The sequence below is a fragment of the Lissotriton helveticus genome, chromosome 2_1 (assembly GCF_964261635.1).
Source record: "Lissotriton helveticus chromosome 2_1, aLisHel1.1, whole genome shotgun sequence".
Taxonomy (NCBI): Eukaryota; Metazoa; Chordata; class Amphibia; order Caudata; family Salamandridae; genus Lissotriton; species Lissotriton helveticus.
Window position 1 is genome coordinate 692,822,647 of NC_136059.1, and position 27,132 is coordinate 692,849,778.

The 27,132-nt window shown below is 44.7% G+C and overlaps 1 protein-coding gene across 1 annotated transcript in view; it reads left to right on the top strand.

Annotated features, from left to right (window-relative positions):
- The window catches only part of FAM81B (family with sequence similarity 81 member B), a 563,148-nt gene that overhangs the window by 38,783 nt on the left and 497,233 nt on the right, over window positions 1-27,132 (top strand). Inside the window, exon 2 of the mRNA XM_078675398.1 lies at window positions 3,637-3,708. Coding sequence (XP_078531524.1) covers window positions 3,659-3,708 — 50 coding nt within the window. The 5' untranslated portion in view covers window positions 3,637-3,658. The remainder of the gene's footprint in view (window positions 1-3,636; window positions 3,709-27,132) is intronic.

The following is a 27,132-nucleotide window of genomic DNA, read 5'->3' on the forward strand; positions in this document are numbered from 1 at the left end:
CTATATTGTAATATAATCCAGTGGAGGGGTGAATGAAACCAAGGGAAAACACTAAACAAATGTGAATAATATAATGACCTGTACAGAGTGCATCAGAAGAACAACGGTGGGGTATGGACATGTAAAAATGAAATCAGTTGTTGTAAACCTGCCTGGGGCGATATAAATTTTGAAAATCTGATTATAACAGCGACACCAATAATTGAATATATGAATAATAATTTTCTCATACACAGCATGAATACCTGCTGACTGAATGAGAGGACCCCAAATGATATTGTCCTGATGAAGGTGTAACCACATCAATGGTTTGATACACCGAAACGCGTCGACGCTTTTGTTGTATGAAATTCAAGCCTCTGGGATTCTGGATATTTTGCTGATTGTAATACCAGAAATTACCACATATTTGACTGAAGGCCTTTGAATTGAATTATTAGTTGAAAAATTTGGTATTGTCTCTATGTGGGGTTTTCTCCTTTCTATTTCTTATCTTTTCTTGATCCTTTCTATGTTTTTATAAAGTTGAAAATTGCATTGTATTGTTTTGGCGGAAAATGTGTTTGTTTTAAAAGATTGTGTTGTATAATTTAATACAATTGTGTTCAATTGTTCTTTTTAATTTTATTGAATTTTGTGGTGTCTTAATGTATATGCAAATTGTTTAGTACATTTTATGCTTTCAGTATAATTAATTTAATGCTGAAATTTTATGTCAAATATATGTTTTTTATATAATAAAATATCTTGAATGTGACAAACTAGTCTGTGATCAGTGATCCCGACATTATTTTCATTGTACTGATAGGCTGTGAGTGAGTGCTATAGGATTAACCTGTCCAGGGATCTTCCTTTGACTTTAAAAAGTAGACAATTCCTTAGTATGCCGGAGGTCGTCTGGGAGCGCATTCCATAAAGTGGCGGCCTTGACCGTAAAGGACTGCCCCCCAAGACGAGCTCTCCGAAGTATGGGCACTCCAAGGGTGACTCCAAATGTCTCAAGAGTGCTCAGCCCCCCACCGGAGGGCAGACAGCTGGGATAATGAGTGTAACTCTCAGGGAGGAGATAGCCCCAGTTAGCTTTGGGGAACAGACCGAGGTTACTCTAGTTGCGCTGTGGAATAAAGAGATGGTGCATAAAGTCCATATTCCTGCTAATACTTCAAAGTATAGGCAGGGGGTCACCATCAATGGGCAACGCGTAGAGGCTTTGCGAGACACAGGAGCCAGCATGACTTCTTTCAGGAGTCAGCTGGTGTCTGCAGAGCAGGTCCTATTGAACACATTCCACCAAGTCGCAGTCCACCATCTACTGGTGGCTCTGGTTCACTTTGAGTGTGAGGATCTCAGGATCTCTAAAAGTGGCTGCGAGCCCTGCTATACCTGTCAAGTCAATTGCTTGTTAGGCAACAACCTAAAGAACACTACCTGGAGGGAGGTAGAGCTCAGGTCTCACTTGGAGATGATGGGATTTCCTTAGTAGCTCTGTATAACAACACGGTCCATGGCTGCCCGGGAAGGGAGTCAAGAGTGCCTGGAGCAATGGCCCAGACAACTGCGAAGGAGAGGGGCAACCTGCATGGGAAACCAGCCCCTGAAATTTCCACAGTGGAGGAAGACAGGGTCCCTGAGGAGGAGGCCCCCGAGCAAACCGGGGAGGACATTGCCACCCATCGTGACCTATCTGAGCTTGCTGGCTGACAATTGAGGGTGGACCCATAAGGGAGGAATTCTGAAAAGTGCAGAAGAAGTGTTTCCCTCCAGAGTGCCTGCAGCGGTAGGCCTCAACCCACACAGCAGGTGAAGCCTCTGAGATCACCTAATCTACTGGGAGAATGATCTCCTCTATAGTGAGACTAAGGCTCTTGGTGCAGGTTCAGCCTGTGTGCTGGTAGTCACACAATATTACAATTCATCAAAAGGAGAGGTAGGGAAAATGTAGTAATACACTCTTAGTCCCCAGAAATAATGTTTCAAACAAGAAAATAGTGTAATTGCTATAATTGTGATAACAACAACGAGAGAAAGGAATACCAGGATACAAAACCAGTTAGGTTTGTATAGAAGGCCCTCACTCACCAACCTGGTTGGTGACATGCTTCATCATCGGGCCCCACTGGGAGAGGCCGAATGCCTCCCCAGTGTGCTACAACGCCAAATTTACTGCGGAGCTGGTTTCCTGAAGTGGTAAGTGCTAAGTGATGGTGATGGTGATTAGATTTTAAAATGTCTAAGTTGTATCAAAAAATATGTATTGGTTGATCAATTAGACATATTAAAAACAATGTGTAGGAAAAAAGCCAAATAGATTGTTTGGCTGCTTCCTTTTACTTATAGGTGGGTCAACATGTTTCTGCCGTGTATGGTGTAAATTTACCAGGCATTCGTCAGGACCATAAGTGAACTAAACCCCGGCGGTATGGACACGCTAAGGCCCACCCTAACCTGGGGACGTGAAAGTGAAAATTTGGTGTAAAAAGTGCAAAGACTTTTGGCTACACTGCCTCTAGCCAAAACAGCATAACCAGTGCATTAACATGCATCTGTTTGCTTGTGATCTATAAAACATCAACGTAAGATAAGCATATGAATGCTATGTGTATAAACTAGGATACTTTCTCTGCTTCTGCCACTGCCTTGGTCTGAGTTATGTAAGGATGTGGTATCAAGCAGTTCCCTGAGCATCTGAATCTAAATTGACTGAAGAATCATGCCACAGTATCTTAATAATAAGTTACCCATTCAGTATTCCTTGCTCATGACAAGTTACACAAATCATATGCCGGGAAACGAATCGTATGATAATCCTAGGCTATCTCTACTACTCCTAGGTGTTATCTTTGCATCTAGGTGCTGAACCAAGTGTTCACACTGGTCCATAACAAACTCCATAAATCCATGAAAATTAAGGAAACGTCATCCAGTTTCCTTTAGTGGTTTTATGACATATTAATGGTCACACCATCACATATATATGTGATACATTTTCCCCAAATGAATGTTCTCCATAGAATACCAAAAGACTAATATAGATTCCACTATGTCTCTTATCATCCGATTTTCCCTCTTAGTCTAAGCATTCCCAGTTCTCCTCCCATCTGATACGTGCCTTATCTCAAACCCTTGTGGTCACTTTGCCTCCATTCACTAAGCTTTGTGGTGAAATTGACATACTTTTTTATAGAAATCGTTGCATATTCAAATGTAAATGTAGGCTTTTTGAACACTCATTTCTTTATTAAAAATAAAAGAATTGTAATAATTTTTGATTTTTTTAAAGTAATAACTGAGTCTAGGCAACCATAAGAATATCTGCTGCAGGAAATTTTGATCTATGCGAGAAAAGTAAAAAAATCACAACTTCTTAAATTATCAAATAGGCTGATAGACAAGAAAGCATAAATTAAGTTTATGGAAAAGAAGAAATTGATCAGTAGGTTAAACCTCTAAGATCAGTATTGTTATTAGTATTTCCATATAATAAATACAATTGTCACTTATCTCAGGGGACTGCATGTGAAAAAAGTACACACAAAAATTGCCATTTCCACCTGTAAAATATTGGGCCCTAAATGTTTAATAAATGTATGTGGAGATCTATTATTGAAAGTAAATCATCTGTGATCTTTATTTTAGATAACTATCACAACCACCAAAAATGTCGCGAGAGAATTCAATGCAACTGGTCCAGTACTACCAACCTGACAAGTAAGTCCATCATGAAAGTCACTCCCATCATAATCTGACCATAATCACTAATTTATGAACTCTGATTATAAGCATACAGCAGTCATAAACAACATTTACATTTTAATGTTGTAGCCATCCACCATTTACATGGATTCTTGCCATCGCAGGAACGATGGCATTAAGGCTGTCAACAATCTGACAACTGACTGCAAAGACTGAGGACAAAGGGATGCTTAGCTTTTTGGTACCATGAAGAAGAGGTGCAAATTAATACCAAGTGCAGGTCTAAGTAACTCGTGTAATCTTTACTTGCTTTCAATGTGTAGTCCCCTATGTGAATTTTTTAGGAAGGCTGCGTATTCTCAAAAAGAATACGGATTTAAACGGCACCGAGCAAAATACCTATGTTTTAAATAATCTTTTTTTTTTTTACTTTAAAGCCTCAGCACACTCTTTGACAGTCCAACCACCTGACTTGTGGCGATGTACTATGTATATGTCTGAAAGCAGTTTTCGCCATGATCTAGAAACACTGGTGTGCTGCAGTCAACCGCAAAGAATCCCTATCATGGTATCAACCATAATTTTTAGTTAGTAAGAACTAATGTTCAAGAACTAGGATTTGCATTGTTACTCTATTATGAGTCAATGAGTTTGTGGGCTGAAAAGGGAGATCATCGCTGTTTTACATAATGTGGCCCTGATGAAGCGGATTCTTCCCTGAAACATGCATTGACTGCTTTTATGACGGAATGACTGAATTTGAAGTATTTTTTCTTGGAATTATCAATAATACATCTACAGAAGACTCAGATGGGAGATTGTCCTTTATAACTGATCATAAAAAAATGTTGATTGAATAATTCGATTTACTGTAGCTCTATATTTAATTACCTCAGATTCTAGATTTCTTGCCATGTCTGAAAACGTGTGCAAGTGAATTATAGGCATAAACATTTCCAAACATAAGTTTATTTTTTATATATAGATATGCATGCATTTACACATGTTTGAGAATAGGCCTAGTAAGTTACTCATGTTTAACTGACTTATAAGTGGTTAAGTAAGTTTGAAGGGGTGAGAGTCATGGGGCTCCTCTGGGGCCGGCCAAACATTCATGCGCACTTTGCATGTTCTCCAGCCAGGGTGCTTTACAGCCTGGGTGGAGAACATGCCCAGGCTTCCATTCCCCATCTGAGCACTAACCACGGAACTCAGACCAATCACAACATGCTACATTGCAGTATTGTGATTGGCTTAGGGGAGCCTATCCTGCTTCCTGCTCCAAGAAAAGCCAGGAAGAGGGCGGAAGAGAGGCGGCAGCCAGCCAGCTGGTCGGCAGGTAAGTAAAACATTTTTATTTGTATTTTCTCCTTCCTCGTCTTCCTTCACAAACACCCCTCTACCCCCACTCCACCCTACTGCTGATTAGCTGGAGCAGCTGCGACTGGATGGGCTGTTCATTGCAGTTAGGCTCAGCCAACAGATTTCGGGTGTTTACCGTGGAACCATGTAGTTCCTTCTCTGCCTCTGTTGCCAGGGCCTCATGTCAAAATCAGAGCTCTGGGCAGCTCACCTGTGCTAATGCTTGCCACTCATTGTGTGGGAACTGCTAGGGTTCTCGACCCTTTCAGAGCAGCGGATGCTTACACTGGACCACATTACTAAGGACCATTTTAGCATTGGCATCATACATGCAACGTCATAAGTATATTCCCTTATTCGCTGTTGCCTTTCGGCCCCTCAGTATTGCCAATGTGTGCGCAGGTCAAACTCACTCTGCAGAGGCACATTTGTAAATGACAACCTCGATATTAGTGCACAGTTACTGTGCCCCCAGGAGGACACTTTTTAAAAGGTGAAAGGGTCCTTGGAACCCAGGTACACAGCACCCGTCTGCAGGGTAGGGGAAGTCCAGCTCCCACCCATGTGAAGTCAGACAGTTCTGCCACCTGCAGTGAAAGTTAGAGGGTTGTTTGAAACTACTGCTCCATGCAGGGAGATTGCATTGGTGTTAACCTTAGAAATCCGCCTATTGCAACTGATTTGCTACAAGCCTCACTTTTAGGTCTGACTATAGTTTTTGAGGTGAAGATTTTCCCATTGGATTATTTCTACAGACACCATAGACCAGTGTAAAGATGAGGGCACAGGCATCAGATGAAATAAAGGTCGTTTATTCAAGTTACATCTTTCACCCCAGGCTCCTTACGACAACTCCACTCCTTGGCAATCTTCTCTCCCTTTTGAACTAAAACATTCTACACAGAGCATCATCAGGACGACATGCCACATCAGTAGAATACCTAGGGAGGAGGGGTTCAAAGGTCCACACAATGCATTAGGGAAAGAAGTAAATGTAAATGTAGGCGAATTTGTAAAGCGCACTGATACTTCGGAGTGTCCTGGCGCTGTACTCATACCGCTAGGGAACCCTTCCTGGTTTTTCCCCGTGAAATGTCCACTCCTGGGCATCCCCAGGGTGCAACCAGGCATCCCTAGCGCTGTTGGGGGCCGTTGTGGAGACTAAGCAAGCTATTGCCCAGAGTTGCAGCGTGGGACCCATGCTTAGAGTAGGCACCGAGGCGAGAAATCAGGTCCGGGGAATTATGAGCCCAAGATCCGCCGAGACCAGCCGAGGCAGGAATTGAACTCTGGTCCCGGGCCAGACCTCTGCATCAGGGTCTGCCGCTCTAACCATTGAGCCACACTTCTCAAGTAGGATGCCACAGCGGCTCCTCTGGAGCCCCCCTGTTTGCCATCCACTATGCAGTCAAGTTCCAATCCAAAATCGATATTCTGTTCTTTTAGATCTACCAGGTAATGGGTGATGGCAGGGGTTTGGTTGTAAAACATGCCTTGCACTTTTGTGCAGCCCTACAATACAATCCGAATCTCTCCATCCCGAAGGAGCCAATTGCAAGCGAGGGTACCAAGACAGCTGCATATGATGGGGCTTTTGTGTCTCAGGGCTCATGCTCATCTCTAACTCTTTCCACAACGGTAATCTCTATTTCTAACTCAATTTAATTATAGAGTTGGAATATTGATGGTATTTTTGCTAAAATGGGGCTAGATAATTGGTTGGAATTTATTACATTGTACAATGCTGTTCTCTTACAGGAAACTTGGGCAGCCACTGATGTATTTTTTAAAGGTTGTATTTGCTATTCTGTCCCCGCTGCTCCCTCTAATGCAGGTCGAGCTAGGGCCAACTCACTGCATGGTTTAAGGCCACTTTGGATTGCGCTAGATCTCCCATTTCCCATAACAGTGGCCTAATTCAAGTCTGGTATGTGAGCTGGAAAATTAATTTTAGTGTTGCTGATGTTCATTTATATAATGACAATTTTACAGTTAAGGATGTTCCGTATTTTCGTTGGCAAAGCTGATCCCAAATATGCTGATATGGGCAGAGTGTTGAATTTGATTTTGGTAGGAGAGTTTAATATAAAACTAGGGAACATCACCTTGATTGCTGAGGTTAATATGGTTGAGGTTGTATGTAATGATGGCACGGTATAAGGTATGGGTTGCAGGGGCCATGTGCTCCACTCTCAGTGGGTGAACTATGATCGCTGCAATTCCAAAGAGATGGTTTCTCCCTCGTGCTGTACTGTTGCCACCTACACTGGGGTTGTGTGTGTGGGGGGGGAGGGGGAGTGTGCATCAATTATTGACTATGTCTTTGTTACAATGGTACTTAGTGAACCAGATCATGAACAGGTTGATCCAGCCCTGCAGCTTTAGTGATCACAATCCCCTGTCCATTACTCTATGGAGACCTGATGAAAGCACAGATAAACTACCAGCGGGAGGTGGGAATATCTCCACCAGTGTCATTTGGAGGAGGCTGGTCTGGCGTGCGCAAATATGGATGATTGTTACGTAAACTCTGCTCTAATCATTTGGTTCTGATATGCTGCATTTTTTAATCACAAGCAGGGGCGCCTTAAAGGTGTTGAGGCCTATGTTCAATTTGGTTTCTCAATCAGGACTGCACTTTTGTAACCCCCAAAGGCCCAGGGTCGATAATGCCCCCTTGTGGTTTGATAGCACATGCAGGCCAGCAAATAAACACTTTCGTAGAGCACTGCACAAGAGTCCAAAAGATAGGAGGCTAATGCAAAATCCGGAAAAATAATCAATATTATGCATAATAATGTCAAATGCAAATGGCATTTAGTGCTACGTTTTATGAGAAATGCATCCACGCGCCCATTTTTGATATGATGAAGCAGAAATGCATTTCAGGCTCACAAACATAAGTGCTGGAAACAACATCTACCTATGTTCTGGTTCTTCCTGCACTGTAATTGTGCTGTTAATGGAGGCGTAATTACATGACGTGTTGTAAAGATGTAATTCAATCAATTTCATGAAGCAAAATTCCTGAAATTATGTAGATTAAGCAGATTACTCTGTATAATTTAAATTTTGCCTGGGTCTAGTACAAACATGGAATCTGAACCACCGCACTTTGTTCAGATTCCAAGTTCTGCATGACCATGGAAGGGTGTACTCTACAGAATACTGGGGCTGCAGTGTGATCAGGGCTAATAGCGGACGGATGTATGACATTACAACTCATACTTTTACAACGCATACCTTTACAACGCATTTTTTACAACGCATGCCATTACAACAAATTTTTAAAAGCTACCTTTACAAAGCATTCCATTACAACGCATACTACCTTTACAATGCATACCATTACAACGCATACCATTACATTGCATGTATGGTAAGTATTGGATAGTGTAGGGGTAAAAATTACTATTCTAACTCCAGGGGGTGCAACAGTAGGGTAAGTGTTGGATAGTGCAGGGGTAAAAATTACTATTCTAACTCCAGGGGGTGCAACAGTAGGGTAAGTGTTGGATAGTGTAAGGGTACTATGCGTTGTGATGGTATGCGTTGTAATGGTATGCGTTGTAATGACTGTGTTGTAATGACATGCGTTGTAGTGTCATGCGTTGTAATGGTTGCGTTGTAATGGCATGCGATGTAATGGATGTTGCATTGTAAAAGTTTCGTTGTAATGGTAGTGCATTGTAAAAGTTGCGTTGTAAAGGTTGTTTCCCATAGCCGACAGCCAGCCTCCCAGGGGGGAGTGATTATCATATGAAGTCTGCACTTTCTGCTGGAGAGCTGAAGGTCTGCCTAGGGCCTACAGGCCTGCCTGCATCATTTGCATCAGTGTCTCTTCTGACTGGGGCCGCCATTGAAGCCAGCACAGAAACGTGTTGTGAAATTGCCCATGGACTCAGAGTAAGCTCCCAGCACATCAGAGCCATGTTTGTCCTGTTAATGGGGCATCATTTCCAGAACTCTCCTTAGAGACAGCGATTCATCCACACCAGCTTGGCATGGTGGGCCCGCTGCCACATTCCTTCACCCTCAAAGCTTTAGAAAGTAATTTTCTAAGTGTAATGTTGAGTACAACACCAGATGTTGCTTTACTCGGGGTGGTAATTAAATATTTCTCTGCGTATGCTAATGAATAGAAGAGGTTGAAAGTTGCGCAATTTGCTTAAGTGTAAATACATGGAATTACAGCAAAAATACATGAGCTTACCTGCAACTGTGCAGTATACCCCTGCATTTAGCGCTATTTTCTTAGCGCAAAATGCACCCTCGAGTCCAAAATGGACCTAAGGATGCATGTTGCACTAAATGCAACCGAGCACGAAGAGCAGCAGCAGCAGCCCCTCGTGTTCTCTTTCCATGCTCTGGGGTAGGCATATTTGCCCCAAATTACTCTCATTTCGCCAAGACCCACTAATAAACATTTCTAAATTTCCATTGTCTTTTCATCCCTCGTTAGAATAATGCAAACAAATCTCTCCTGGACTATTCCTTGAAAGCTTTTCAAACAACAGTCCTTCAATTCAAGCAGGTGTTAAAAAGTCTGTTGTTCTGTTGTGTATTTTCTCTGAAATATTTCTGATATTTTATTGACACAAATCTTCTGATATTTTGCAGTTACTGAACACCACTGTCTTCATGCTGACATTGATTTATAATTTGAATGTGCCCTGATTTTAATCATTTTATACATGTACTTGAAGGTTTCACACTGTAAATATGGTCGCAGAGTGCTAGCTGATATTTAATGCAATTGTCTCCTTTTTTGGTTGTTGGAGTGATGCTATATTGCCTAATGGGGCATGTCTTTTTGATTCAGTAAGACTGACGTCTACATGATTACTTTAGTAGGCACATGATCCTCGTCTGTACATAACCACCCCCTAATCAGGAGCACCATGCTCAGACAGAGTATGAAAACTACTACAAAAGAAACTGCTGTTCCCAAGGTGGTGCAATGAAAGATGGAGCCGTAGATATATAACTGTATCCGATCAATAGAAAATAATCACAAAAGCACATAGAAAATATTAAAAGTGAAATAAAAGTGTGTACGTAATAAAAACATACATCAATCCATCAGTATGTACGGTACCAGAATTTCATAAGTCATTAAGTGAAGGTGCCAGGGGTTCAACCAGAGTTTAAAACGTGAGCATTTTCCCATAATGCCGAGCAGATTTTAGAAAAGAACAAACACTAAAACACATTAGAGGAGGGCTAAGCTGTTAAAGAAACAGCAAGCTTGCAATTAACCAGGCTGACACTCCTCAAAACAGGAATTACAAATATTTTAGTGTGAGGACGATAGATAACATTTGCTAAAAAAGAGTAAAATACAACAGATTTTGTACAGGGCACTTACTAGTGAGACATATCATGATGGCCCAAAGGTCAAATTAGCCTAAAGGGCAACATAAGTGGCTTCTAATAGTCCTGAATCTAAATCTGGTCAACAAGATCCGGCCCCAAGTATTAAAAAACATTTTCAAATATGGCTCCGGACCCATTGTGTTCTTTATCATATAGTGGCAGCTCCTACTCTAAGGCGGGGGAGCGTTGCCCCAATGCTTTTTAGCAGTGTAAATAAAGAAAAATAAAATAATAACTAAATATTATTATCATTGAATTTTTTCCTGCTGCAGCCGTTTTGCGGGCGGGGCTGCTCTGCTGGCAAAGGAGCAGGGGAAGAACTGGTGGGCACTCTGTAAGTGCGAATGAATGTTTGCCAGCCATCTTGGGCCAGCCAAACATTCATGCGCACTTTGCATGTTCTCCACCCAAGCTGCATTACAGCCTGGAGGGAGAACATGCCCAGGCTCACATTCCCCACTAGAGCGCCGAACAATGGAGCTCAGACCAATCACAACGCTGCATTGCAGCATTGTGATTGGCTTAGTGCCTGGGTGCTTCCTGTTACAGCTGGAGCAGAGGGACGAGGATGAGCGACGTGGCGAGGAGGTAAGGGAAATCTTCTTTTTATCCTTTCCCCCCGACCTGCCACCCCCGATTCGTGCCAGCCGCCACTGGTACCATAGCATGTACAACATTGGTTAATTTTGTTCATTCCACTGCCTCCCTTTCCTACTGCTGAAGGGCCAGAAAATGTATTTTCAACCAATGTTTCTCTTTCACTCTAAAATCCCTGGGATTTAAAAAGGTCGAAGGTCTACCTACTTTGGTGCAGACCTGTTGAGGTAGGAGAGCCATGGGATCCAAAGACCCCGGGTGCAGGATAGGCAGTCATCGATAACCTCCCTGCTTAATGTAGCATGCGGATTACACCAGATCGAGCATGATACCAATAAAGGGACCAAATTATTTATAAGCTTCAACAAAGGCGACTGTTATCTCCTCGTGAATAGCATAAGCAGGGCAGCTGACTAGGAGGCCTAAAATATGCCTAAAACCCTATTTTCCTCAGCCTGTAGACCCTGACATTTTTATAGCCCCAGACTCCTGAACCATAGGAGAATATGTGTAAACACTTCATGTTGGACACTTATACAAGTGGGGTGTTATTATAGGTTTTTGATGTTCTCTTGGCCAGACACGGCTTCAGTGAGCCCGGTGAGTCAAAGGATACTCCCAAATATGGGAACTCATGAGTTTTTGAGATTGCTTTGCCTTAGATGGCCCAACAGTAAGACCTAAGGTTTGTAGGGTGGTGGGCCATGACAAAGGTGTTTGTAAGATTTGTTTCTAAATTTCACTGGGACATGATATCAACAAAGGCATACAACAAACGTTTAACCCATTCAAGGTTCTTACTAACAGAATAGCATCGTCCACGTCTAATAATATGTGCATCCCCTTATTCTTACCCTAGGGCATATCTCCGCCCTTCTTGATCAACACTGCTTCTAACCCATTAATATACAATAAAAACAGCAGAGGGTAAAGCATGTAGCCCTAATGAACCCCTTGGGACAGACTGAAAGACTCAGTCACTGTCCATTTTCTAACCTGAAAAAGGTGGGATATTTACTTCCGCCAGCAACAGAGGTGCATTATTTTCAGGGTGAGTAGGCGAACTGAGGAGTGCGAAAATGGAGGGGTGTGGCGAAAGAGGTGTATCTATGGGCCGAAATATTTTCCCCACTAAATATGTGGGTGCATACTTCTGCCTTTTTTTTTAAAACTCTGGCCCTGGGTGTCATGCATCAGGGTAGGGGAGGGGCTGTGCGCTAGTGGGTCGCTGGATGTTATGCATAGGGACTATGGATGTTATGTATCAGGTGAACACTATGTAATGACCTTGTGTAATCTTGTTGTTGGCATCCATGAAGGATGTCTTTATCTGCAAACTACCTCTCCTCTTCTGTGCCTATGGTTGCCTTCTTTGGCCTACTTGCAAAGGTCTCTTACTCCCTACCACTCTCTTCTTACTGCCTGTGTAAACCCTTTTGTACCCCACCATGGTACAGTGCTCTGTTGCCTTGCAACTTAGTTGTCCTATAACTGTCCCTAACTTAGATACATACATGTATACATATGGGCACAGGGCGCACAGGGCTGTTGTGCAGTAGAGACTTATAAGTGATGTGCAATAAGGTTCACATTGTGGTTTACAACAAGTCACAATATGAACTACTATGTGGGGTGTAGAGATAGTTCCAGGGTGATGTCAGTGAGCCATACAGATGTCCCATTACAGGGGAGAGCAGCTCATCCAGTCCAGTTTATTGATTGCATTTGTGTCCTGGTAATTTAATTCCAGGCATAAATGCAGTATTACAAATACAAGTGCAAGAAAGCAATAAAAAAGCACGCATCTCATGTACTTACCTCTGGCACAGAGTATTGCTAAACATTTTGTAACAGTAGATTTTTTTACATGTAATTCAGTCTTAAAAAAGTGCGGAAAGCGACGTACTGGCAATCTGCTATGATTCATAGTATTTTCTAAATGATTTTCTACTCATGAAGAAGCCTCTGGCAAAGCTTACATTTCTTTACATAATTGATTAATGATATTAAACTGTTTTATGTTAACTAATTTTACAATTTGTATTCCTCTGCCATGCACTAGAAAATCTTTCATTCCAGACATCAGGCTGAAGGCATGCTCAGATTGTCTACATAATGATGATATAGAGTTCCTTAAAATTAAAAATCATGTCAGACTGTAGCATTAAGCCAGGAACAAGACTTCTCTAAAGACAAAATCGGTATCAGTAATAAAAGACAACGATTCATTACAGAAATGGAAATAAAGTTCAGGTCATTCAGAACCTGATAAATGAAAAATATGATAACATATCTACTACAATTCTTTTATCAGTGAATAATTTGCAGTCAAGTCCTAACTATTATAACGGTTATTGTATGGACATAACTAGTTTGCAGGGTTAAAAAGATGAATGGATCGAGGCAAACCGAAAATATGTGTGAAAAATTAGGAGGTCTTAAGAAAGTGTGTTTTAAAAAAAAAAAAGTAAAGACTTATAATACATAAAACTCTTGGGTGAAACCATGGTAAAAAGTTATTGAACTAGCAAGTCATGGTGACTTGACATCAGCAGTGCCTCGTCCATATGGGCCAGTGGAGCCACGCCCCCCACTTTTTTCCCAGCAAGAAGAGAGTCTGTCAACAAAGTCAGCCTGACAGATACTCTTCTTGTTGAGGTCAGGCAGCCAGGAGCTAAACATGCACTAAGTGCGCAGGCTCCTGGCTGCCTGAGCTGAACTTTGCCTGGCTGAAGCTCTCACATCCCTTTGGGCGTGACCACCTCAGCCTGGCAAAAGTGTCTTGAGATCCTCCTCCTTGTGATGAGGGGGAGTGTCACTGATCGCCTCGAACCCCGGCATTTCAGTTTTAAGCCCTGGAGTGCCCAGAGCCGAATGTCAATCAGTTACAGCTCATCACTGAGTGTGGCGGGGTCAACAGCCTCAGTGACCCCATCCCAATCTGTGATGAGTAGGGCCTGCTGCCTTCCCTGATTGGCTGACCTCAGGTCTCTTTAGGAAGCCTTAGGTCACCAATCAGGGAAGGCAGCAGTCCCAGCCCTCCTAGGACCTCTGAGACTTCCCTCTCTACAGTGAAGGAAAGTTTTATGAGTTATTTGCATGTTTTGTGCATGTATGTATGAATGCTTGTGTATTTGTAAGTGATTGTTGTGAACGTGTGTGTGTGTGTGGCATTTCTACACATAAGAAAATTACTATTGTGATAGGATTTCATGGTACATCTTTCTTGAGATGCCTAGGATTATATATTTTTATGCATGCAGATTAAATCATAAGTTATTCTTTTTGACAATATTGAATCAATTGATTTTAAATTCAAATACGTATATATGTATTATTCAAATGTATTGTATTGTGCTTTTGATTCTGTATCTGTATGGACTGAAGCAGTTTTAATTTTGCAAAAACAACAGTTGATTGACAGAATGCAGAACAATGTCATATATTCACCTCAGTACAGAGATCTGGGCCTAAAGCCATCGTTTTTTTGCTCACCATGCCATTCCAGTTTTAACCCAGTCCTATGCAAATCAGTCTTGACCCTGTGCCCCATGGGAACAGTCCAGCCCGAACTGCCAAGCCAGGTCCTCCCTAGACTGGAAACAAGCATCCTAGGACCGGTTTCGGGCTTTTAGCCCTCATCAGCCAGGATTGCTTGATTCCAGTGGCATGGAGAGCCCGGGACTCACGTCTGAGCATACCCGTCCCACTCGGGGTGACAAATGCAAAAACAACAGTTGATGGACAGAATGCACAACAATGTCATACATTCACCCCAGTACAGAGATCTGGGCCTAAATCCATCGCTTTTTTGCTCACCATGCCATTCCACTTTGAACCCAGCCATATGCATACCACTCTTGACCCTGTGCCCCATGGGAACAGTCCAGCCCGAACTGCCAAGCCAGGTCCTCCCTGGACTGGAAACAAGCATCCTAGGACCGGTTTGGGCTTTCAGCCCTCACCAGCCAGGATAGCTTGATTCCAGTGGCATGGAGAGCACGGGAATCACATCTGAGCATACCCGTCCCACTCGGAGTGACAAATGCAAAAACAACAGTTGATGGACAGAATGCAGAAAAATGTCATACATTCACCCCAGTACAGAGATCTGGACCTAAATCCATCGTTTTTTTTGCTCACCATGCCATTCCAGTTTGAACCCAGCCATACGCAAATCAGTCTTGACCCAGTGCCCCATGGGAACAGTCCAGTCCGAACGTCCACCATCTTGTTTGTTTTGCTGTTCACCCTATGTGGGAAGGGTATTCCCAGACGTGGGTGCCGTGCTCACTGCACCACTGGAGTCAAGCTATCCTGGCTGAAGACGGCTGAAAGCCAGAATCCGGTCCTAGGATGCTTGATTCCGATCCAGGGAAGACATGGCTTGGCAGTTCGGGCTGGACTGTTCCCATGAGGCACAGGGTCAAGACTGATTTTCATATGGCCATGTCTGAACTGGGGTGGCTTGGTGAGCAAAATAATGATGGATTAAACCCAGATCTGTGACTGGGGGTGAATGTTTTGCCATTGTGCAGCATTCCGTCCATCATCTTGTTTGTTCTGCTGTTCACCCTATGTGGGAAGGGTATGCCCAGACGTGGGTCCCGTGCTCACTGCACCACTGGAGTCAAGCTATCCTGGCTGAAGACAGCTGATAGCTAGAAACCGGTCCTATGATGCTTGATTCCGGTCCAGGGAAGACGTGGCTTGGCAGTTCGGGCTGGACTGTTCCCATGAGGCACAGGGTCAAGACTGATTTGCATATGGCCATGTCTGAACTGGGGTGGCTTGGTGAGCAAAATAACAATGGATTAAACCCAGATCTGTGACTAGGGGTGAATGTTTTGCCATTGTGCAGCATTCCGTCCATCATCTTGTTTGTTTTGCTTTTCACCCTATGTGGGAAGGGTATGCCCAGACGTGGGTCCCGTGCTCACTGCGCCACTGGAGTCAAGCTATCCTGGCTGAAGATGGCTGGTAGCCAGAAACCGGTTCTAGGATGCTTGATTCCGATCTAGGGAAGACATGGCTTGACAGTTTGGGCTGGACTGTTCCCATGAGACACAGGGTCAAGGCTGATTTGCATATGGCCATGTCTGAACTGGGGTGGCTTGGTGAGCAAAGTAACGATGGATTAAACCCAGATTTGTGACTAGGGGTGAATGTTTTGCTATTGTGCAGCATTCCGTCCATCATCGTGTTTGTTTTGCTGTTCACCCTATGTGGGAAGGGTATGCCCAGACATGGGTCCCGTGCTCACTGCGCCACTGGAGTCAAGCTATCCTGGCTGAAGATGGCTGATAGCCAGAAACCGGTCCTAGGATGCTTGAGTCCGGTCCAGGGAAGACATGGCTTGGCAATTCGGGCTGGACTGTTACCATGAGGCACAGGGTCAAGACTGATTTGCATATGGCCATGTCTGAACTGGGGTGGCTTGGTGAGCATAATAACGATAGATTAAACCCAGATCTGTGACGGGGGGGTGAATGTTTTGCCATTGTGCAGCATTCCATCCATCATCTTGTTTGTTTTGCAGTTTTGATTTTGCCATGGAAAAGCAATTGCTTATAGTTATAGCAAAACACGGATCAGACAAATATTATCTATTCTGTTGAATAAATCAAATATTGATGCTCCTCATATGTGTTTGGATTTTCGTTTTCCAGCGCATATCTACTAGGGCAAACTTTATGGAGAGAGGGAGCATTCTGCCAGTCTAAGTTTTGAATTTGCCCATTTAGAGAAACACCTCTGCCTGCCATGAAGAACACCATTAAACATGTTAGTTCTACTAGGTCAGTGGGCCCTGACAAAGTTGATCAATTCGGGGCTCACTTCCAACGCCCTTAGTTGCTGAAGAAGTTCTGTCAGAGAACCAATGACAATTTTTTTTATTTTTAATGAAGACTGCTAAAGGTATAATTATATTTTGCTGAAAACCTCCTTTCCCTTTGTAGACAACATTTTCCTCTGTCACTAAATGGAAAATATGCATGCAAAACTATTCCTAGATAATGCTAACAAGCCGAAAATTGCAGAACAGGCTTTAGCAAGTGGTTCAGGTCACACCTTATGCAATCAGTCTCCTACTTCCTTTTCAGATCTCGGGTAATCTCTGCACAACTTCTTAGATCTTGGTATCCCACAGAAGGAAATGTATTTGTATTTCAGGAGTAGTAATCAGCTAGATTTCGACAAAGATGTTGCAGGTGACCCTTGAAGTGTGGGATTGTAGTTTCTGTTGTTCAAGATGAAAAGGTTTGTAGATCAGGCCTGCCATTTTCTCTTTCTCTGATTACTGCTTCAGGAAGGTTACTAAAAGCCAGGTGCAGAAACCTTAAGCTTTATTTTGCCAATGAAGTGTGTGTCAGTGCCTAATGCTACCCGCTGTGAGAAAATTAATGTGCCTGGAATGCAGCCTCAAATATTGCATTTGAAAGAGACCCATCCCAAACTGGTTCTGAAGCCAGGGACAATAGATCCACATTCCCTGTCTAGAAAATGTGTTTAAACTTGGCAGACAAACATTCCCACTTTGTTCTAGTTTTAAGTTCCTCATTATCAAAGAAATGAGTGCTCTTCAGTGGATTGTAAGACTGCTGTGTGACCAGGCAGGGCTAGTGTCTGCCTGACAGCTAGTCTCCCAGACGTGACAGGCATCAATTGAGTCTGCACTTTCTACTGGAGGATCTGAGTGTCTGCCTAATGGATAGAAGCCTGCCTACCTGTTGCAAGGGGGGTGGGGTGTGACTGTCCCTGCAGAAGGAGAGATGTTCAAAGAGGAGAAGCGCTGCATGTTTCTAATGTGGGGAACACCCAAAGAAAATGTACTGTCTGGGAGAATGCTGAATGGGAGACCCATCCTCAGTGCTTGATTTGTAAAAACAATAAGTACTGTTGCCCATAGTTTTGTTCAGAAACCTGCAATTAATTATTTCGATTAATGGGGTGCTGAATCTCAAGGCTGTGTAGTCTTAATTCCACCTAATGCATCATTGATCCACCGCCAGACACTTTATCTCAGTCTTGTGGGTTCTTTTTTATCCCTGCTTTCTCCATTTGTCACAGTTGTTCTGCATTTCTCTACCTTTTTCCTTCCCCCCTTTTGTGTTTTTCTCTCTTGCGCTCTGGATCAAAGGCTGTTAGAGAAAAATTAGTGCTGGTCCCCAAAAGGAGTGCTAGCGCGCCCCACCTGCAACTATCAGCTCAAATTAAGCACTTTCCATGCTGCAAGTGAGACTCAAGGACTACCCCCACAGGTCCTGTCAAGAACTGTGCCCAAAAGATCACTTTGAACTCATGATGTCCTGTAGGCCTTGATTTGGAGCTAGTGCATCTGACAGCTTGGGAAGCCGTCACACTGTTGAGGGAGAGGTGATTAGCCTAAAAAGGTTGCAACTTCAAGGAGCACACAGGTGCAAACGTATCAGCTTGGAGAAAGTTTGCAACTACTTTGCTGTAGGAATCGTCTGCACTAGCCTGGATGAAGGCCACCACTGCCTTGCCATAGGATCTGCCTGCATAGGTCTGAAAGAGGGCTGCAAATGCCAAAGTCCCCTAGATCACTACACCAAAGCTTGCTGAGATGGTCTGTTCCGCTGAGAAGCCATGCTTGCTAAAAACCTGGGCTGCTCTCAACCTTCACTCTTGCATGTAAAAACAACAAGGAGTAAGTATCACGGGTCCCAACCTGTGGTCGGAACAGAGAACCATATTGGGCTGAAGAAAGCACAATGTCTTGAGACTAATGCTGCCCACAACCACAAAGGGGAAGAAGAAAGAGACTGACTGCACATTTAAACCTTTGGGGAGCATTATCTGTACCTGATTCTAATTCAGGCCTGTGCTAGAGATAGGTGGGAGACTACAGCAAATAGGCACACTCATGTGGGAATCGAACATTAAGTAGAGGAGGGGTGAGGGACTCATGGCGGGAGAGGGAAGTCCTGATTAGAAGTAGCAAGCAATATTCATGAATTAGATTTGTACTTAGTTCTACTGTGTGATTAAAATACTTTCTTTTATATAATAAATACATGTACTGGGCTGGGCATTTAGTGTTTACGTCTGTAGGTTGACTGGTGAGTTCTGAGGTCTTGTCCCCAGAGTGCTATTCTGTTAAGATTGTGAATGCTCACCCTCACTACTATGACAGTCAGGTGCAGAAAGGGTTCTTTTTTATTTTTTTATTTTATATAGCGCGAACTACACCAGATACATCGTGTATCAGAGTGCTTTACACGAGCACCAGTTTTGTTACAGATGTACACATTTATTTTTATTAGGCACAGAGAGATTAAGTGATTTGCCCAGAATCACAAGATGTTGAACGTCATTGCTGAGACGCGAACCCGGTTCCCCAGGTCCGAGGTTGACCGCTCTAGCCGCAAGGCTACATCCTTTCCCCAAGGGTTGTGCTTGGTCAAGTTTGCAGAGCCATAGAAGGTCAGGACACTAGTGAAAGACACTACTGTTGAGGCCCAGTAGCCCTTATCTGCTGAGTGCCCCCCTATTGAGGTCTGATAGTGTTTAGTGGTCAGGTGAAATGAGTTTAAATTATCCCTTAACACTGTAAGCCCCATTACTCAATAATTACATTTGTGAAGTAAGCAGTCATTTTAGAGCCCAATAATGCAAATCTTTTGAAGAATTGCATCAAGAAAACTATTTTCTTACTTGTCTTCACAAGTGAAGCCTTCAATAGACAGTGCAGAAAAATTCAGCAATTAGGTTAGACTGAAGTTGTTAAATATGTCTTTGAAAGAACTGACCTTAGATATAAAGGTCTATTATTCAGTGCTTGATTAGTCAAGGGACTGTTACTCCTTTATGCCTCCTCTTTACTACAAAAAGGGCAGCATGTCTTAACTATTGGGTTCCACATTAATGATATAGCAAATGTCACGTGAGGTAGAATTTTGCCTTTCATTTGAGTGATTACAATTCTATGAATATGTCTGTGCATTGTTGTAGTGCAAACATATTGGGCCTAAATAAATTTCTACATCAAACATATTTTTCCCAGAATTTCCTCAGCTACGGCATCGGGCTCATTAGGTCCTCCGATGGATCTTGTTCTGTGCTGAAAGGGACTAGAATATGTAGGGGATGAACTATTATCATATGAGGACCTAGAATAACATCACAGTTAGCATTTATTTTATTACCAAAAGGATATTGCCCGAGCAGAATCTGTTTAGATTAGCGCTGTTAGAAACAGATAAAATGACCACCACAATGAATGAAACAGAACCAGCAAAATAATTATCTCAGATTGGTATCTTTATTGCATATTAAGACATTCTCATGCCAAATTAATGCACGCCTTATAGAGATTTAGTAAGCATTAATAAAGCTATAAGAATCAAGTTTGGAAAGTATTTTCTTCCTCAGTCGAGGGAGATTATACCATAGGAAATGAGTCTTTAAAGAATATAACCCTCATACAATCTCTACAGATATAAGTTCAGGTATCGCCAAATGACCGGTTCCAGTTCATGACTAGGTTTGTCGTCCCGGGCTGTACTGCAGCGTCAATGCCACAGCTGTTGTCGGTAACCTTCCAGCCAGAAAGGTTCCACTTACGCAAGCATACCAGTCAGCAGCAACCGCAGTAATACATCTCAATTCGCGTTAGTTTCTGGAAGTCCAAATCATCAATCTCTGTACTAACCCTGGGCGAAGCACTACGCTACGCTCGCGGAGTTTGCGAAGTTTTCGCAACTTCGCACTACGCGAGCTGCACGTAGCACAGTGCGAACATGCGTAATGCAGCGTAGCGTAGTGCAGCGGTCATTTTTTGCTTGTTCGCGGTCCTGAACGTCATGTTCGCGACCGCGAGCAAGCAAAATGACATCCGGCGAGATTCTCAACACGAGGAGGTCAGGTTTCTCATTGTGAGTGGTTGCGCATGCTCGCGACCGCTCTCAATGAGAAACTACCTGTTCGCGTTGAGAAAGCTGCCGCTCGAGTAATAATCTACTCGAGCAGCAGAAAACTACAGCTCGCACTGTGCAAGATGCCGTTTTCAATGCTTGCACAGTGCCGGATGCTTGTCCACACTGTGCAATCATTGAAAACGCATTTTGCACAGTGCGAACATGCTACTACGCAGCTCGCGTAGTGCTACGTGAAGTTCGCGTAGTGCGAAGTGCACTTCGCGTAGCTTCGCGTATCGCTACTTCGCGAACTACGCCCACCCTTACTCTGTACCACAAGGTGGGTTCAAAAGGTCCATCCCTTCCACAATTTAGGCCATTATACTCCATCGATTTATGGTTACACCCCTTGACATCAACGAATTTGGTCAGACCAATTTGTCCCATTGGTCAATTTCGATAGGATGAGATTATGTAGTAGGTAAAAGTATACACATCCGGAAGATTAAGTAATCCATTGATTTGCATTTTCCAAAAGACCACTGTCTTTAATTATCCGATTGGTTATGACATCTAGGAAGAAGGCGAGGCCAACCTCTCATCCTATGCCAGTCCTTTCCCAAGCATGTACTCAAGGAAGTAACACATTTGTTGCAAGTCCGATCAAGTAAGCTACAAACGTCAGAGTGATTAATTGAGTGTTGGGGCATAAGTAGAAACTTTACGAAAAGTTATCATAGGCTTCAGACTATTCAGTTCATTAGTTCATGCTAGGAAGGAACATTTTTAGGACTTTATGAAATGCAGCCTATACGTGCTGAGGTTGTGCTAAAATATGAATTTCCCATTATTGAAATACAACCTATTAGCTCTTCATTTAGGTCAACTATTAATTGCATCTACATTATGTAAGTAAGAAACACCCATTAAAGTTTGTTTACCTCATAGTCAATTCACATACTAATCTTTCAATACTCTTCTCATGTTACAGGATTAATACACCATTCAGTATTTGGAAGCATAGCTAAAATAACCTTTATGAAGCATAATTTATCATAGCAATTGTATTTCTCCTCAATGCCAGTGATCACATTACACAATCTAATGTGAATGTCCATTTTCTTAACGCCTAAAACAACTTTATTCATATACATAAAAGGAATTTCTACTTCATCATTTTGTAACCAAGGCATCTAGGAGCGTGAGACAGTACATCATAATGTATCTGAATTATCATCTTTTTATGTGGGCTTTAGAGATGGAGGAGCAGAAGCTGCAGTCCATAACCATGCATTGGCACAGAACAGCATGTTAAACTCCCCATATAATCCTAATCTCCTATCCAAGCCCTGATGTGGTGTGGAGGGATCAATACATGGTGTTTACTGCTTCTTTGTCCATCAGCTACCTCTTAGGATACCCATCTGAATTTTGTGATGGGAAATGTGACAGCATAGCAGTTTCTGATTTGTCCTCACAGTGCCTGTGGTGGTCTAATGGACCTGGACAGGGTACCACAGATACTATAGCATTCTTCATATTTCTCAGACAATTAACTATTAGACAAATGAAAGGTCAGTAGCTCACCACTTTATATTGTATGGGTAGGATCATCGTTGAGGCTATTAAACTGGATGGGATGGAAAGAGCTGCCACTGTTTCCACCCCATATACCAGGTGCAACTCCTCTGTAATGGAGGAGGAGTGTTGCCTCACTGCTCAAAGCCAGCAGTTAAAAAATAAAATGATAATACAACAATATTATTATCATTTTATTTTTTGAGTGACTGGCTGAGCCAACCGTGTGTAGGGAGGGGCCGGGCCAGGCTGTTGTGTGTTAGCAGTCTAGTAGCTGGGTGGGAGGAGCTAGGTGGTCAGGGACAGGAAGAGGCGGAGTAGGGACAGGATGAGGGCAGTTAGAGTAGGGACAGGGAAGGCACTGGATGTATGTAATAAAGCTCCAGTTGGAATGCTACCAGTGTTTGTGCTTACTTGTAGCAGGATGCTACAACTGGCGACGAGGGTGGGATCTGCATGAAAGCAGCCCACAAGACCCCACGAGAGTGCCCTGTCCCGTGCTGTGCCGAAGGAGAGAAAACGCGGCCGTGCAGGGTTGCTGCCTGATGGAGAAACCAGCAGCAGGTGACCCTATCCCTCCCCGCAGGTGAGGGGGACCCGAGAGGGAGCCGAAATACCGAGCGCTGCATCGCTCGAGGAGTAGACGCTGTTCGCGCCGAAGCGCGACTCACGCGTGAAGCGTGCAAAACGGGTGAGCCCTGTGCATGCAGAAGTCGAGAGCCCACCCCGACTCTGCCAACCCCCAAGAGTGAAAGAGGAGTGCCTTGGGGTGGTGGACGTCGCCCCAGGAAGGCCTTCTGCCCCCACGAAGGACCCCTGGCAAGTGCTGCCGGACGCGGTGAAATCTAAGCCGGGAGTGCGGCCCGACGTCGGAAAATCTCACGCCCAATGCGTGAGCATCGGCAAGCTGTCGCCGGAAAAACGCGGGACCCTGCAAAGCAAGGCGGGAGCCCACCCCAACCTCACCTGAAGGTGGCGAAGACCACAGGGAGCCGAATCTGGAGTGCGTGGACCCTTGAAGCGACTACCGGTGAGTCCTGTGGGCAGAAACAGGGTCGAGTGAGAGTAGTGCCTGCAGATAGCTACGTCGGCCATCTTGGAGTCAGGCAACTCTTGGGACAGCCTCCCTGTGCAAAGTGGAGGCGGCCATTTTAAGGTCAGGCGAGCAAGTTCAGCAACAAGCATTGGCGAACTTAATAAAACAAGCATTGGCACTATGAGACAAACAAGCATTGCCGTGAACAAACAACAAGGACTGACAAGAAAGGTACAAACAAGCATCGACAAGTCTCCAACACCATCTTGTGTGTCCCACAATGTCGCAATCACCGCGGCGAGATGACGTCAAGCCCCTCTTTGCGGGAGGATCGCATTTGAGGGCCCCAGAACCAGTCACCATAACAACGGGTGGAAGCATGGGCCTAAAGTGGCAGGAATGGCTCGAAGACTTCGAGGACTATCTCGAAGGATCCAAAGTGACTGTCGACAAAGACAAGCTGATAGCTCTCCGAAATCTAGCTGGGCGCGAAATCAGCAAACTAATCAAAGATCTACCTGCCGCAGACACCGGAACGTATGACAAAGTGCGCGACGCACTGAACAAAAGATTCCTCCATAAAAGGAACGAGGACTACGAGCGCCATGCCTTCCATCAGGCGCGCCAAGGAAAAGACGAGGCAATGAGCACCTTCATCACTCGACTGCGGCGACTATCGAGGCACTGCGACTTCGACAATTTTTCAACGGACGCCGCCATAAAATCGCAGATCATAGAGGGGTGTCACTCAGAATCCCTCAGGAGACGACTACTGAGAAAGCCGCAAGAACTGGACGACATTGAGGAACTGACTCGCGTCTACGATCAGGCTAAAGAGCATGCTGCCACCATTGAATCGGGACGCAAAGTGAGCAATGAACAGGCACATCGAGTTCAAGACCGAGGTGGTGGGCGAAGACGCTCGAGAGACAAGCAATGGACATCGCGACCGTCGTCTCGCTCGAGACGCTCAGATCATAGGAGGCGGGAAACCGGCCGGAGAGAAAAGAAACCTGAAAGGGCACGGAGGTGTTTCAGGTGCGGATATGACTACCCTCACGTGGATGTCTGCCCTGCCATGGGCCAGCGGTGCAGAAAGTGTGGTCGCACAAACCATTTCGAAGCAATGTGTGGCGAATACAACAAAGAAAGGCGAAGTGGAACCGGGAGGTCGTCCCGATCGGACACGAGAAAGCACCATGTTAGAGCCGTAAATGACACCGACGCTGAGTCCTCCAGCTCACCCCATTCCAGCAGGGAGTCGTACAGATCACGATGGGACCGCAGATCCCCGTCCCGGAGTTCCAGATCTTCATCTCGAGGCTCCGAATACACGAAGCACTATGCCAACATGATCGCAGACCCAGATCAATTGAAAAAGTACCCTCGGTTGCACATCAAAGTAGGGAATCACGACACCAAATTCGTGATGGACAGCGGAGCTTCGCTGAACTACATCCCTGTCACCGAGTACGAGAGGATGCGCCCCAAACCATCACTTGCTCATGCACCTGTCCGCGTCTACACCTGGATGTCCAAGAAACCCCTGCAATGTCTTGGCAAGTTCCCGACTACACTTGCACATGACAACGTCACCATCGATGCAGTCATTCATGTTATCAAAGGACCCGAGGCTGACTGCTTGCTCAGCCTGCCGACTGCGGAGCGCCTTCGTCTCGTGGAGATCCTCTTCAAAGTTTGTGATGACCAGAACATCGTCAATCGTTTTCCTCGCCTTTTCATTGGGTTAGGGAAGCTGAAAAACCGTCAGATACACCTACATGTCAACAAACAAATTAGGCCCGTTGCTCAGCACCCCCGGCGCGTTCCTTTCCACCTTCAAAGGGCTGTCGAAGAAGAGATCAATGACCTCCTGTCTGCCGACATCATTGAACGCACGGACGGTCCGACCCCGTGGGTTTCGCCGGTGGTCGTCGTACCGAAAAAGGGCAACACCAGCAAAGTGAGACTGTGCGTCGACATGCGCATCCCCAACACTGCGATAGAACGTGAACGCCATCCAGGGCCACTTCTATGTGACATGATCTCGGCGTTAAACGGCGCCAAAGTATTCTCAAAATTGGACCTAAACAAGGGCTATCACCAGCTGGAACTGGACGCCCAGTCACGCCCCATCACAACTTTTGCTACACATTTGGGACTCTTTCGATATAAGAGACTAAGCTTTGGTGTGTCTTCAGCTGCCGAAATTTTCCAAGAAGCTATCAGGCAAATCATCCAAAACATCCCTAACACGCTCAATTACAGCGATAACATCTTAGTCTATGGCTCAGACACCCGTGAACACGATATTGCACTTAACCGCGTCTGTCATGCCCTGCTTGACGCGAACTTAACCCTGAACAGAGACAAGTGCGAATTTCACCAATCTACACTAAAATTCTTCGGTCACATCTTCTCAGGAGCGGGAATGAAACCAGACCCGGACAAAGTGGCATCCCTGAACAACACCAAGTGTCCTCAGGACGTCAGTGATCTGAGATCCTTCCTGGGGATGGCTAGCTATTGCGCCCGGTATATCCGGGACTATGTCACCATCAGCCACCCGCTCCGCACTTTAACCAAGCAAGGGCAGCCCTTCGAATGGACTCCTCAGTGTGAGCAGGCATTCACAGAGATCAAAAGGGCCGTGGAGTCAGCCGATAACCTTTCCTACTTCAACCCCAGACGCATGACTGAAGTCACCGTAGATGCCAGCCCCGTAGGGTTGGGGGCCATCTTAGCGCAGTATGATCATGACTTCGACCAGAGGCGTATTGTTGCTTATGCCAGCCGCAGTCTGTCCGACCCCGAGAAGGCGTACTCACAGCCTGAGAAGGAGAGCCTTGTGGTGGTCTGGGCATGTGAACATTTTCATGTCTTCCTCTACGGCAAGCACTTTACCCTGATCACGGATCACCAAGTGCTAGTCACCATCTACGGCAACCCCCGTGCTAAAATGCCCCCCCAGAATCGAGAGGTGGGGCCTGAGGCTTCAGGAGTACACCTTCACGATTGTACACAAGCCGGGGAAGTCTGAAAACCCAGCAGATTACATGTCTCGACATCCGCCTGCGTCAACCACCTCTCACCCTTCGATTGCTGAGGAATACATCCATTTCGTAGCTGACCATGCGCTACCTCCTGCCATTCCAATGGGTGTGATTCGAGATGCCACCGCACAGGACATCATTCTGCAAAAGGTTCTCAGCAAGATTCGAACCAACAGGTGGAGGCATGACCCTCAGGATACAGACAATGAGCTGGACACCAAACACGAGCTGCAAGCATTCCGGCATGTACATGAAGAACTGTCGGTAACCTCAGACGGAATCATACTGCGGGGACAGCGAATCGTGATTCCCAGAACTCTGCAACAAGGTGTCATTGATCTTGCCCATGAAGGTCACAGAGGAGTCGTATCTAAGAAGCGAGCGCTCAGGGAGCGTGTGTGGTTTCCCCTGTTAGATCAAATGGTGGAATCCACCTTGAAAGACTGTCACCCCTGCCAACTGACAAGCAACGGCGATCCCCCAGCCCCACTGCAGATGACTTCCCTACCAGCGGGAGTATGGCGAGAAATTGCTGTGGACTTCTACGGACCATTGT